Source organism: Felis catus, chromosome E2, assembly GCF_018350175.1.
Source record: "Felis catus isolate Fca126 chromosome E2, F.catus_Fca126_mat1.0, whole genome shotgun sequence".
Classification (NCBI taxonomy): Eukaryota; Metazoa; Chordata; class Mammalia; order Carnivora; family Felidae; genus Felis; species Felis catus.
Genome location: NC_058382.1, coordinates 55,159,078 through 55,173,734, shown reverse-complemented (window position 1 = coordinate 55,173,734; position 14,657 = coordinate 55,159,078). Strand labels below are relative to the sequence as shown.

The 14,657-nt window shown below is 51.7% G+C and overlaps 1 protein-coding gene across 4 annotated transcripts in view; it reads right to left on the bottom strand.

Annotated features, from left to right (window-relative positions):
• Positions 1 to 14,657, bottom strand: part of PLCG2 (phospholipase C gamma 2) — a 187,636-nt gene that overhangs the window by 139,025 nt on the left and 33,954 nt on the right. Inside the window, exons 1-2 of one of the 4 annotated variants that reach the window (XM_023245864.2) lie at positions 11,657 to 11,771; positions 6,502 to 6,736 (exon numbers count right to left, since the gene is read on the bottom strand). In XM_023245864.2, the coding sequence (XP_023101632.1) occupies positions 6,502 to 6,694 (193 nt within the window). In that variant the 5' untranslated portion in view covers positions 6,695 to 6,736; positions 11,657 to 11,771. Of the gene's footprint in view, positions 1 to 6,501; positions 6,737 to 10,599; positions 11,132 to 11,243; positions 11,521 to 11,656; positions 11,772 to 14,657 lie in introns of those variants that run through there. The other 3 variants (XM_019820120.3, XM_019820121.3, XM_045046652.1) reach the window with 3 other exon arrangements.

The following is a 14,657-nucleotide window of genomic DNA, read 5'->3' as shown; positions in this document are numbered from 1 at the left end:
GTCACCTAGTCTCCACAGGACTCCGTGCCCTCATAAACAGAGCTTCCCGGGGTCACTGTGAAGAATTAACGAGCTGTTGTACGTGATGTGCTTACACAGGCACCAGTACACAGACAGCACTCGTTAGAGGCGGCTCCCGTCATCGACAACGTCATCGTCATCGCCAGGCGGCCACGCCAAGGACCCAAACCAGGGAAACAGAACAGCTCCTATTTTTGAGAATCCCTCATTCACCAGCAGCCGTACCTTGCCAAAAATAAGCAGATGGAGAAGACATGCGTGCAAACTTCAGGACAGGAGCCTATTCAGTAGAGATGGCCATGGTCCACACCCTCCAAGGCGGCCCATCGCCCCACCAACCCTATCCAGACTCCACAAACAGGTGGCCCTGCGTCAGCTCCCGAGGCACATTCCAGGCCCCCCAAATGCAGAAGATGTAGCAGGGCCCTAAAGGGTGAACTCAGAAAGGCCCCCGAGTGGGCTCCTTTCTAGCTGGAGACTCAGCTGATGCCCCTGGAAGCGAAGAAAACGCACACACAGCATCTCCCAGCTGGCCCATGGGCTCCCTCCCTATATTCCAAGGATCTCCAGGAGGCCAGGGTTGGAAGGAAGCCCGGTCAGCATCTTACCATCACCCTTGGAAAGTAAAAGGGAAACTGAGAGCCAAGAGGTGAGTGGCTTAAGATCTAGTCTTCTTTAGAAGCCAGGGCTTGGGGGCGTTGGCAGGGGAGGCACGCCTGGGTGGCTCAGTGTGTTAAGCATCTGACTTTAGCTCAAGTCATGATCTCGCGGTTTGTGGTTCAAGCCCCGTGTCGGACTCTGTGCTGCCAGCTCAGAGCCTGGAGCCTGCTTTGGATTCTGTGTCTCCCTCTCTTTGCCTCTCCCCCCACTCATGCTCTGTCTCTTTCTCTCTCTCAAAAATAAACATCAAAAATTTTTTAAAAATACTTATTAAAAAAAAAAAAAGAAGCCAGTGCTTGGGACTCCCCACCAGTTTCTTTTTTTATTTTATTGTGTTCCATTTCAATTATGCAATATTTCCCACGTATTAAAAAAGCACACTGGGGCACCTGGGTGGCTCAGTTGGTTAAGCATCCAACTTCAGCTCAGGTCATGATCTCACAGTTTGTGAATTCGAGCCCCACATCAGGCTCTCTGCTGTCAGCACAGAGCCTGCTTTGGATCCTCTCTCTCCCTCTCTCTCTGTACCTCCCCCACTCACACTTTCTCTCTCAAATATAAACATTAAAATCTATTTTTTTAAAGTACATTAAATAAAGTCCACTTAATTCTTGCCTCTTTTAAAATTCATGTAATTCATATTAAATAGGATCTATCACCTCATTTTGACAGGTAAACTGAGGCACAGAGTGGCTCAGATCACATACTTAGCAGGTGGCAGAGCAGGGACTTGAGCTATAGGTCTGGATCCAGAGTCCAAATGCACTCACTGGCTCCAAGGTGGACAGCCACTACCAGCTCCTTTCCACCCTGGACATGCATGCCACCACTCCTCAAGAGGGGAGTCCCCATTCCTTGAACCGGAGTTGGCCTTAGTGACCTGAACTGGTGCGAGTGATGCTCTGGGACTCCTGACACTAAGCAGCTTCTGCCTGGGACTCTTGGAACACACCCTCTGGGGGATGCCAGGCACCATGTAAGCCCAACTGCTCTGGGTCCAGCAGCAATAGACACTCATTTATCCCAACTAAGCCTCATCTTCCACCCATCACCACCAAGGCCCCAGACATGGGAGTGAAGATTCTGGAAACTTCCAGACCAAGTGACATACCAGTTGAGTATCACCAAATGACCTCAGTCCAGGTCACAAAGAATAGAATCACCCAGCTGAGCCCTGCCCAAATCTCTGACCCACAAACCTACTCGCTCATATTCAATGCCACCTGCTGATCCTGCTTCAGGACAGCCATCCTGCAGGCCACCCAGCAATTCTCTCCTCTAAGTCACCACCCAAGAAGCTCCTCCGGGAGAGGCCTCCACCTATTCCCCCTCCTCTACACCCAGACCAGTAAGAACCCTCCTTCCTCACAGGGTACCCAGCCTAGACCCTCACTGTGATACTGATCACACGATCCTGCACTGGCCGGTTGCTAAGTCTGCTCCCCGCCAGGGCAGGGGATCCATCCTTCCTCCTCTCCCCCCGCAGCCCAGAACCCAAGAGGACAGCAGATACAGGCTGAACACATGAAATCGCTCCATCATGACAGGGTCCAAAGAGAAACCCTATTCCGGCTCTAAGCAAACCAACGCGTGACGGGAGACCAGGGTTTCTCTACCTCAACACCACTGACACTTTGTACGGGATTATTATTTGTGGTGCAGGCTATCCTGGGCATTGTAAGATGTTTATTTAGCAGTATCCCTGGCCTCGATCCACTAGGTGCCAGGAGTACAACACTCCCAGTTATGATGGCTAAAAGTATCACCCAGGGATTGCCAAATGCTCCCAGTGGGCCAGGGGAGGAGTGCCCTGCTGTAGACAGCAGGACCCATGTGTACCTACTGTCACCCAGGCCTGGGGGGCCGGGGGGGACTGTGTGATCCATGTCCAAAAGTCACACACCACTCGCCAAGTACTCCCAAACCACATGCCTGAGCTCCCCCGTGCTGGCCAGCAGACCTCACAGTCACCTGCAGGTTCATGCTGACCAGAAGCCCAGAAGGAACGCTGCGGCTTGGAGATCCCCCTCAGGAGGTCACCCTTCTGACAGCACACCAGAGCCACGGCCCTGAGAGTCTCCCATCAGGGACCTGAAGGCTTGCTCTGAGCAGTCAGGGAGCACCATTCCTGAGCTCTCTATCCCAGAACGGGCTTTTTCTGTCCCTTTACCACAAACACATCCATCTCACACAGGACTGGCCGAGCAGGTTCCAAAATGCAAATGTGATCACCTCATCCCTCTTCTGGAAAGCCATCAGTGGATTCCCGCTGACCTCCAATAAAAGTCCAAGCACCCAGGCAAGACTTTGCCACCCCAGACAAGCTGGACGCCACTCATCAGCAACAGCAGTTGCAAAAATGCAGCAGCAATTCCCACTGGTTGTGGGCTAATCCCCTGTTAGTGACCATGGTGACCCCCCTCTGATGTATTAACCCATGTATTCACTCCCAACCATGATTCTGCAGGGTTATGGACACCAATATCATTTCCTTTCTAGACCTAAGAGAATTTAATTTTGGAAAGCAGATGTAACTTGCCCATGGTCACACAGCAAAGCCTCTCAAACGGTGCTGAAGTCAAAGCCCATGCTGCTTGTTCCTAATGAAACACTGTTAGCTCCACGTGGATTAGAATCTAGTTACAGCCATGTCTTCAGTACCTAGGACAGTGCCTGGCAGAGAAGACATTGAAATACGGAACAAAGGAAGGTTAGGTGGTCATCTCTGGAGCAGCATACACCAAACCTGGCTAGTTACCAGGACCACCTGTGGTGGGGTTCTTTTAATGTTTATGTATTTTGAGAGAGAGAAAGAGAGCAGGAGCAGGGGAGAGGCAGCGAGAATATCCCAAGCAGGCTCCACACAGCACAGAGCCCAATGCGGGGTCTGATCCCACAAACTGTGAGATCATGACCTGAGCCAAGACCAAGAGTTAGACGCTCAACCGACTGAGCCACCCAGGTGCCCCTGGGGAGCTTATTAAAATACTGAGCCCCAACCTACCTAGTGAACGATAGTCATCCTCAGCCTCTCCAGGGAGAGGGAGAGGGCAGAACGGCGTTTAGTTAACAGAAAGAAAACCTACAGACGTGGATTTCAGGTGCCAAAATCTGGTCTCGTGCCCCTTAGAATGAGCTTCCCAAGAACGTTCCAGTAGGTTGTACTTTTAAAAGCCTCCCACGCTCAGTCAGTTGAACGTCCAACTTCGGCTCAGATCATGATCTCATGGTTTGTGGGTTCAAGCCCCACAAAGGGCTCTGTGCTGACACCTCGGAGCCTGGAGCCTGCTTCAGATTCTGTGCCTCCTTCTCTCTGCCTCTTCACCCACTGCACTCTCTCTCAAAAATAAATAATAAACATTAAAAAAACATTTTAAAAAAGCCCCCCTGTGGATTTCTAATGATCAGCCGGGCTTGGGACCCACTGTGCACTCTCAGTATGGCACCCTGCATTTACCAGCAGTGCCCGTTGCACACTCCCCAGGTCCCCACCTCCACCCCAGCTGCAACAGGTTTCTGGGCCACTTGGGAGGTGGAGTGTGGCCAAATGCAAGCAAAACTGGGGGGAAAGTCAGCTGCTTAAACACACGGGTGTTTTCAAAACAGGGCTCAGGTTCTGTGCCACTGGAGACATACCTGGCTACGAAGCCAGGAGAAAATTTTTGGAAAGCTGTTTAATCGAACTCACGGTAAGAGCCATCGAATGAAGAGCTACGCCAAGCTAGCAGAGGTGACCTGTGAACGGCAAAGTTCAGAACCCCGCTGAGGTACAGATCAAGGCTTGGGAACAGGTACCGTCCTACCTCATGGGCTTTTGTGGGGTGCTGCCAAACTCCCCCCAAAGGAAGTCAGCCTTCAGATATACCCTCTAAGAATAAAAGGAGCAAAGACAGCCCCCACACACCGCTGGTGGGAATGTAACAGGCTGCAGCCACCTTGCAAACAGTCCGGCAGCTCCTAAAAAGGCTACACAGAGTCACCAAAACAGGACCCAACAACTATGCTCCTAGGCACAGACCCAAGAGGAATGAAGACACACACCCTCACAAGAACTTGTACACAAACGCTCCTGACACAATTCACTGCAGCCATGAAGTGGGGACGGCCCAAAGGTCCATCAATGAGTGAACAAATTGTGGAAAATCCACACGAGGGATTATTATTCAACTGGACAAAGGAATGAAGCGCAGACACGCTACAACGTGGATGAACCTCAGGGTCGTCATGCTAAGGGAATGAAGCCAGACACAGAAGGCTTCACATTCTAGAATCCCACTTACAGGAAGCGCCCCCAACAGGGAAATCAACGGAGACGGGAAGGAGACTCGCAGTCGCTTACGGCAGGGGAAGAGGGTGAGGGCGACAGGGAACAGGTTTTCCTTTCGAGGTGACTGCAAAGGTTCGAAACATGGTTGGTTGTGCAGATGCATGAATACACTAAAAACCACTTCACTGTTCGTTTTGAATGGGTGAATTGTATGGTATGTGAGTTATCTCAATAGAGTTTTTGCAGAAAAAGGAGAAAAAAGAAGAAAAAAGAAAATAAAAAGAAAAAAGAAAAAAAGAAAAATTTGCAGCAGCTGATAACAAAAAACTTGAAATCGCCCAACTGTCCATCTGGAGTAGGCGTGGGGGGGGGAGGGGCAGACCATTTCACGAAGCCAGATGTTACGAGGCTGTGAAAGCAGCAGTTAGACCAGTGGGATGATCAGAACCCACCTCCAAATGATCTTTAAATTAAAAAAAGAAATCTGAGGGTGCTTGGGTGGCTCAGTTAGTAAGTATCCAACTTCCACTCAGGTCACGATCTCGCGGTTCGTGGGTTCCAGTCCCGCGTCGGCTGTGTGCTGACAGCTCGGAGCCTGGAGCCTGCTTTAGATTCTGTCTTTCTCTCTCTCTGCCCCTCCCCAGCTCACACTGTCTCTCTCTCTCTCTCAAAAATAAACTTTAAAACATAAAAAAAAAAAATTAAAAAAAAAAGAAAGAAATCAAAGTGCAGAAGTTTAAGTAGTAAGGACCCATTCCTGGAAAAAAACATGACCCACGCATTTCACAAGCATAGAATACTCTAGAAGACAAAAGAACTTGGTAATGAGCTTGACCACCCCGGGGGCACAGAGAGGGACTGGGGAGGAGAGACATTTATTTATGAATTGTTTGATTTTTCCAAGCATATTTTAATTTTTCAATTGACATTAAAAAAAAAAAAGAGTCCATACAAAAAAATGCCAATTAAAGCAAGTCTCTGCAACTGAAAATTGCTTAAGTCTCCTCACTCCGTTTGTTGACAACAGCCTTAGAAGCTTTAGGAACTGAGCCAATTGCCCAATCTGAGGCGGGTGGGGAACGAAGACACCACCTCCCAGGACTGGAGCTTCATTTAAAAGCTCCAGAATATTCTGACACGCTCTGTCCCCGCGGAGCGAAGAGCGAAGGCCTCTCGTTCTGTGGTTCATAGTAAAACAAAACAGGCCTATCTGCCTACCAAGCCAGGATTCCTGCAGTTCTGTCACTTGGTCCTTACGAGGGCAGAGCAGGGCAGGGCGCTTGACCGGCAAAAGAAACCAAAAGGACCCCGATGTGGTCAGGCAGGGAGCACACCCCCGCCAGCCCAGGTGAGCCATCTGAATGTCATTTCCAAGTTGGCCCCTGGGGCCTCCGTTCCTCCGCTCCCCCCCCACCACGATTCTCTGGCTCAACTTCCCCCACCTACTCTAAACCCCAACAGAGACCCAGTCAGAACGGCCACGCTTCCATTTCCAGAATAAGACACCAAACCAACAAGCACAAGAGTAAGTGAAGGCAGGAAGGGCTACTCACAGAAGCCTTCAATCTTGTCAGCCGTCTTGCTCCAGGCCACCTGCCGCGTCTCCATGATCACCTGGACAGTCCTCCGCTCCGGGGTAGACTTGCGAAAGCTGAACACGGTCATCACCGTGCCCAGCTCCAGGGTTCTCTTGATCTGACTCTTCTCATATTCAGGAAGGGTGTCCATGTTGACCATGGCGGTCATTTTCGGCAGAGGACGCGGTGGGAGGCGTGAGGGAACAGGACGCTGGAAAGGCAGAATGAAGGAGTGAATTGGGTTTGGGGAGGAGGAATTCGTTAACTAACGGCCAAAATCCTGTCTCACGCCCAACAGGAGGGGTTTTGGAAGATTCTCCAGGCGGGGAATCGTGGACCACTCAGCGCAGACAGGACGCACAGAGGTTGAAATACACGTGGAGGTGTGGGAGGAGCCCCTCTGACCTCAATGACTCAGCTGTCATCCCGGCTTTGAATAACCAAATCACTCCAGCCTGGCAGGGAACCCGGCCCTCCCACACTCTTCCAGGCTGTAGAGTATTTGAATAGCCAAAGCAGTCCAGGCTGGCTCCACTCCCCACCCCCAGCATCCTCTTCTCTTCTGCCTAGATTTCCCTCCCCATCTAAGTGAACTTGAGAAGAGAAAAAAATACTATTAACTAAACCACTTCAAGAATGCGTCTGTGGAGACCTCTGCACGGAAACGGAGCCACAAAGACAGAAAACATCGGGGCCCAGCAGCCTCAAGTTCAAAGTTCAAGTCCTGGTGGGGATTTTGGCCGACCGTGTGGCCTGGGCAGGCTGCACAACCTCTGAAAGCCTCGGTCGCATCCCTTCTAAAATGGGGTCGTGGGGACAGTGAGGAAAGCCTTCACTGCGATGCCACCAGCAGGACACTGGCCTTCTGCTCAGCACACGGGTGTTCTCGAACAGCACTGATGCCCCCGCACAGAGAGGTGCTGGGCCCCAAATCCTGGAACCAGCCGGGTCTGGTGGCATTCACACCTGTGTCCAATCCATCAGCAGATGCAATTCATCTTCCCCAGTCACGGGCTCCTCCCAGGATCTCACACCTGGATTATTCTAATCGCCCACCTGGTCTCCCTCTTCTGCCCCAGCCCCCTCCAGTCCAGTCCAGACCAGTAGCTAGAAGCCCTGTTTCCAACAACATGAAATCATGTCACCCCCTCTGAGCAGCCGGCTGCAGTCATGCCCTGACCCCTCACTCTGCAGAGGGGAATCAGATGGAAGGCTCTCTAGGGGCAGACCCTCCCCACCCCTATGCTGTACTTCCACACTTGTGAAGGGGGAGACATAACAGAATCTCGGAGGAAGTTCTTGGATTAAACCAGGTAGAGAGATCTTGGAGCCCTTACAACAATGACACAAGTCAATGCTCCCCAGATTTTGCTATTGCTACGACCGCCATCAATTTTTCCGTGCATCTTCATTATTCACCACCCACCACCCCCGCCCTAAATCCCACAGGATCAGGAGCCCACAGCTGTTACTCTGTAGAGAGGCAGGTGTTCAGCCAGGGCCATGCGGGCCTTCTGGAGGCCTCCTGCCAAGCCACTCAAAATCAGGGCCTCCGTTCCCTCATCTTAAAATGGAGGTAATACCAGCCTCAAGGGGCACTGGAAGGACTGGAAGCTACGATGTATGTACAGCCCCCAGCACTTAGCAGGGCCTCATAATATTCACCAGTCAGCTGTTCAACATGTGGAGTGTCAACCCTATGCCAGGAACTGAGCTGGGGACTGGCATGCAAATGAGGCGAGGGGGAGTGGGGAGAGGCCCAGGCCTTGCCCTCTGCCCCCTTCTTCCCTCCAGCTCACGCCCATAGCCAAAGGCAGCTCCACAGGTATCTGGCAGCTGGAGATCAACTCATGAATTACACCTGCTCTCTGCCCACTTAGAAGCAGAGCTGTCAGCTCAACCCCTACTTAGGACAGAGAAAGCTTCTGGGAGAGGAAGGGATCTGAATCCAATCTTTTCAAAAGGTAAAGCAGAAGGGAATAGTGTTCTCATCAGAGGAACAGCCTTAAGCAAAGGCCCAGCAGCAAGACAAGTAGGCCACAAACTCCACCCAAAATGAGCCTCCTGCCCCATCACCCTGTAAGCCATGAGGGGGGACAGGGAGACCAGGTGCCTGGGGCCAGTCTCGTCCTGGTAAACCAGCTGTTTATTGGCTTTTTCCCAGGTCCCAGCACCTGCTATACCTGGCTTATCTCGTTTATCTCAATAAGAAATACCAGAGGTGAAAACACAAGTCCTGAGAGGGGAAATTACATAATCAAGGTCACACACAAATGTGGCAGCACCAAGGGCAGAACCCTGTTCTGAATCCCACACCCTGACTCTGTTAGTACCCGTCTTGTGGAACTCAGAATCCCGTGGCAGAATCTGGCTAGAAACAAGCTAGTTTGGTAGCCCCTCATCCCTCTCAAGTTAAAGGACTTGTCCAAGGTCACACAGCTAGAAAGTGGCAGGAGCAGGATTTGCACCTGATCCCAGCTCTCACCATGCTGACCACCCTCAGCCATGCGCCTCTGGAGCTCCCTCCCAGGGCTCCAGGCCACCATGCGGCGAAGCATAAATAGGAAACACACCCCTTCACACCTCCACCTCTGATTACACCTGCCCGCCAGGAGCCACCAGGGCCCTCAGTTTTTTCTGACTCTGGCTCTGAGAAGGGCTTGGACTTAAACATTCCCGGATTCTGGTCACTTCCAGCTCGGAAGCCCAGTGGACTGGCACAACTGTAAACATCAAGTCTGCCCTGTTGCCTCTCGCCAGGAACTGGAAACAGGCCCTCATGGCCACAACATCCTGGGACTTAACAAGATCCAGCCAGCTCCCGACTCAGGCTCCCAGAGTTTGATGCTTCAGCAGCTAAGGCAAGGGGTCTCCCAGGCCTTCTCCCCAAAGGAAGGCACCAGGCAGCAAGGACAATTCCCATTTTTCTTCTGCTTTCAAGAAAAAAAAAAAAAAAAGAAATAGCCTTGAAATCCCTTTTTCCTGTTTCTCATCCTCCCCGGGTAACTTTGCAAAAGGACTTACGGTGTCTGAGATTTAATAAGAGGTTTTGCCATTTCTACTTTCCACGTCCTTTCCATGCTTGAAATAAACTTCCGGCAGACAAGGACCCAGGACTAGGAAGCAGGGAAGTTTTCTTCTCTTCCCTGAGCTCAGAAGAAACGTTAGGCCCATAAAGGATTTCGTATAAAATCCCACAGGACAATTCTGTTGAGCTCTGCACACATTCCTGAGAGGTAGCTGCCCCTCTCCTGCAGCCGAAAGGAAGGAAGGTGATGCCACATCTCACACCCACCATCTCACACCCACCCTGCAGAAACTCATTTTCACTGGAGGGGCGGCCACTGCACCTAAGTGTGAATGAGCTCAACTCTCTTTTTTTGAGGAGACAACCTGTGAGCATCTATTAAAACATAAAACATGCGTACGCTTTGAGGAGCAGTCACCTGTGTGCAGAAGGAAACACAAAGATATTCGCAGAAGCATTATTTGTAAAAGAAAAAAAAAAAAACAACTGGGAAAGAGGTCCCTTAAAGAAATAAGGGGACATGCACACCAACGATTACTCAGTAACTATCAGAAACCATGGGGAAAATTTATAAGCAATTGGATCCAGAAAGATTCATGAAATGGATGGGGGGGGGGGGGGGGAGTTGCAAACCAGTAAGCATCATAGAATCGTTTTTTTTGAAAGGCTGTCTGCTTATAAATCCAAGGAAAGTGGTTACTTTGCGGGGAGGGGGGGTTCCCTGACTTTTTCTTAACTTAAGTGGTAACATAAGGATGAGCTTTTTCTTGTGTTTTGCTGTTTTCCAAATTAAGAAGTATTTTCAAATTTTCTTACCGGCCATTTTCCACCAACTGCACCCAGCCAAAGGGCTATTCGTGGGGTGCCCGTTTTGCCTCTTGTAGAGAAGCCTCAAGGGCTCAAGGTGGGGGGAGGGGGAAGGTGTGTAGGAGGGGGAGATAGAGGTGGGGCGGGGGGACGGGTTGGTGGGGGCGGCAGCAGCGGCACTAGGCAATTTCGGCATCAACGAAATCCTCAGGGAGTACCGTCCCCGCGCTGGTACACACCTTGGTAGCAGGCTAACTGCTGGGCCTGGCACGGGCTACAAAATCGGTAAAGCCCTCTCTGCAGAAGCGTGGCTGAGGATAATGGCCAAGCCCTAGGCAGGGCCCTTAGCCAGAGGGTCAACCACGAGCCAGGCACCCTTTTCATAGACAGGCCTCAATTTTCCACAGCCCTGGAATGTACGTTTGGGCAGCCCCAGTATCCAGGGTAAGGAAGTTCAGAGAGGTTCTTTAACGTGCCCAGGGTCACACAGCTGGAACTGCAATTCAAATTAAGGTGATTAGCAAGGCCACCTGTTTCCTTGCGCCACGTCACCCCCCTCAGCCCACCAGACTCTTTCCGCGTAGTTCGAGATCGGGGTGCTAGGAGAGCCCCTCCCCGTTCTCCGCAAGAATCCAGGCGCCAACCCCCCAGTCTAAATGAGACGCGGTTGCCCCTCGAATTCTTCCGCTATGGCGGTGATGACCTCGTTGGGACTCCAAAACGTAACCAGGAAAACGCACAGACGAGCACACATAATTATGCACACACGCAGTTGTGGGGTGGGACAGGGAATCACGGATCCCCCCCAAACTCTCCCGGTTTCTCCTGGGTGAGGGCCGCGCCTTCCGTGGTATCGCGCCGCCAGCCACCCACCCACAGCCACCTGTGCAATACGGGGAAGTGCCTGGGGCCCGCCCGGCCGCCCGGACTCAGCGAGCCCCGGCCACAGACGCGGCCGGGAAGCGGCGCACGACCCCACGGCCACGGGAGCCTTGAACGCCAACGCCGGCGCGACCCTCCGACCGCCAGCCGCGCCGCATCCTCCGGGTTCCCATTCAAAGCCGGGGCGGTCCCCGGGCACCGACCGGCGAGGCGGCGCCGTTCCCGGTGAGGAAGTGGCCGGCGGCCAGGCCCCGACCCCCGCCCGCACTGCCCGGGCCCCGGGCACGGCGGGCTGGGGGGCCCCCCGACGGCACGCCCCGCTCCTGCCCGCCGCGGCGCCGGACTGTCCGGGCGCGCGCGTCCCCCGCCCTCCCCGGGCGCCCGCGCGCGCTCCCGCCCGGCCCGGCCACTCACCTGGCCGAGCCCCGGCCGCGGGTCCCGGCTCCGGGCACTCCCTGCGGCGCGCGCCCTCCAACGCGGGCGCTGCTACTTCTGCTTCGGCCGCGGCCGCGCGCCACGTGACTCCTGGGGGCCGCCCCCCGCGCCCCGGCCCGCCCCCCGCGGCCTCCCGGCGGCCCTGCCCCGCCCGCCCCGCCGCGCACCCGGACACCGACTCGGCGCCGGGGACCGTGCCTCCGCGGCCGGGGGAGAGGGAGCGAGCCGCCCCAGGCCACCGGCGAGCCGGAGAGAGGGAGCTTGCAGGCGGCGGCGTAGCATTTATGGAGCGCCTGCTGGATTCAGGTGTTCTCCGTGCGTTTAACAAACTCCTCTTAATTACCTGGAGTGGGCTGTTCCCGGCCGAATTTGAAATCGTCACCGAGGCGGCGCTGGTGTCACAGCACCTCTTACTACCCTGGGCAAACCACTTAAATACAGTCGGCCTCAGTCTCCCCATCTGTCAGATAGGATCAAAACAGTTTAAGAAACGTAGAACCGGAAATTGATCTCCCAATTTCCCAATGAGAAGATTTTTTTTTTTTAATGTTTATTTTTGAAAGACAGACAGTGAGCAGGGGAGGGGCAGAGAGAGAGGGGGAGACACAGAATCCGAAGCAGGCTTCAGGCTCCGAGCTGTCAGCACACAGCCCGACGCGGGGCTCGAACCCACAAACTGTGGGATCATGACCTGAGCCGAAGTCAACCGACTGAGCCACCCAGGTGCATCGAGAGTTTTTTTTTTGTTTTTTTGTTTTTTTAATGGCTCACTTTGTAAACTAAGTGTATGGAAGACGTAGTCAAATGCCTAATTACTGTATTTAGTTGATTAATTTAGCTGCACATGCCTATTTGCAGTCACAAACCGTATGATGTAACTTTTTTTTTTTTTTTTTTTTTAGAAATATGACTTTTCCATTCTTGGGTTTTGTGAATCCATGTTATTCAAACTTTTCACGTGCATCTTTGACACAAGTGTCTTCTTGGCGATTCCAGCCAGCTTTACGGTCACCTACAGCTCTGTCAGAGCACATCAGTTTTGCTCCTAAACTGTTGAGTTAGAGCATTTTGTGAACTTATGGATGTTGCCCCGAGGGAACATGGTGTATCTGAAGTCACGGGTCACATTTACCAACTTCAAAAATCCATAGATTCATTTCCTTCCCTGCCCCATCTCAGGAATGTACCAATTACTGTTCACGGACAACTTACTGCAGTTTTCTAAAGAGATCTTTGAAAGACTTGTTATGATGTCAGCCACTTGGAATCATGGGGACAATTTCCAAAAAATAATGGCTAACTCTAGGTTAAATTTCTTTGCCTTTTTTTTTTTTTTTTAAGTACTTCACCTTATATTTATTTCCATCAATCTTTCTGGCACTTGTATCTTGGTACCTGTTATATAATGTGCATGAGCTATCAGTACAACCGCACATATGTGCAATTTATTCTTACAAAATCCGCCTGTTATAGGGAAGCGTGTTCAAGCTCCTGCTGATGAAATGACACTGTGTGCAAGCAGAAGTTTTGGAGGCCACTCCTGGAGCCCTTGCTCCTAACCTCTGTCCAAACAGATGCTAATCCTGGCTGGAGCTTTCTCTGGTCCCCTGGGGTCAAGCAACGAAAGAACATGTAGTACATGCTTCAAGTCAAAGAACTCTCCTTTAACCTGATTTGTGCGCCTACGGTATCTTTGGGGTTCAAATACCCATGGTGTGTGAGATGATGGTCATAGTAGATGCCAGGTTGCTTTTTCATATTTTTAATTGTCTGTCTTCTTCGTCTCATTGTTTACCTTCAGGGGAACAGGAATCCAGTGCAGGGGCGCCTGGGTGGCTCAGTCGGTTAAGCGTCTGACTTCATTCAGCTCAGGTCATGATTTCACGGTTTGTGCGTTTGAAACATTAAAACAAATTTTTAAAGGAATCCAGTGCAATGAATGGGAATCTCTGGAGCTTCTCACCTCTTTTTCTTAAACCTCAGCTTGTTTGTTCAAAATAATTGACACATGGGCCCCTCCCTGCTTCCTTCTGGGAGGACTCAAATACAAAATGACATTTCTTTTCCAAAGCACAGTAGGTAGGCGGAGAATCCACCCGGTCAAAAACAAACAAACAAACAAACAAACAGTGTCCCATGTAGGACTCATAAGTGTTCAGTTGGGGGGGAGAGGGGGAGGATTTAAACCCAGAACCCAGGTCTGCCTGGTGCCAGTGCCCAGGAACACATAGGCCCACTGCCCACTCAAAGCATTAACAGGAGGCATTCAGGCAGGGAGAAGTGAGTTTGCAACCACCCCACACAGATTCTCAAATGGGTCAGGAAGTGACCTCAAAGGGTGGAGGGAACTTTCTTTTCCTTTTCATATAAAAAGAAAGAAGAAGGGGCGGTGAGGGTGGAGGGGGCATAACCCAAAAGAAAATGGTCTTTTCATCAGAATTGTCTCAACTTTTTATCCTGTGCTCCTCACCCAGCCTCAATATGCACTTGTTTGTTGTTGTTGTTGTTTTTCCCATAACCCTCTTCCATTTACTAGCAGCCACGGTGCACTGAACCATTAGGCCCTCGGTGTTTCTGTTTCCCTCTCTGCAAAATGGGCATAATTGTACTTGTCTCTCTGGAGAGATGGCAAGGATTAAATACAACCTAAAACAGGTATCCTGGGTTCCACCAGCAGAGCTGACCATTCTTAATACTGTGATGGGAAAGAAGAAAAGCCCCGTGGCACAGTGGGAAGGTGTGGCCTTGAAGAATAGGGAGACCCGGGTTCAAGTCCCCAGTCTGCCCCTTCCTTAGCTGTGTGACCTTAAGCTGGTCAGGCACCCTCTCTGAGCCTCCAGCTTCCCCATCACACCATCCTTTGAGATGTCCAGAAGAGGCAAATCTGTAGAGACAGCAGATTCGTGGTTGCTTGACCTCAGGACTGAGGTCATGCGGGTCCTGGAAGGTCCAGGGTTTCTCTCTGGAGTGATAAAAAAAA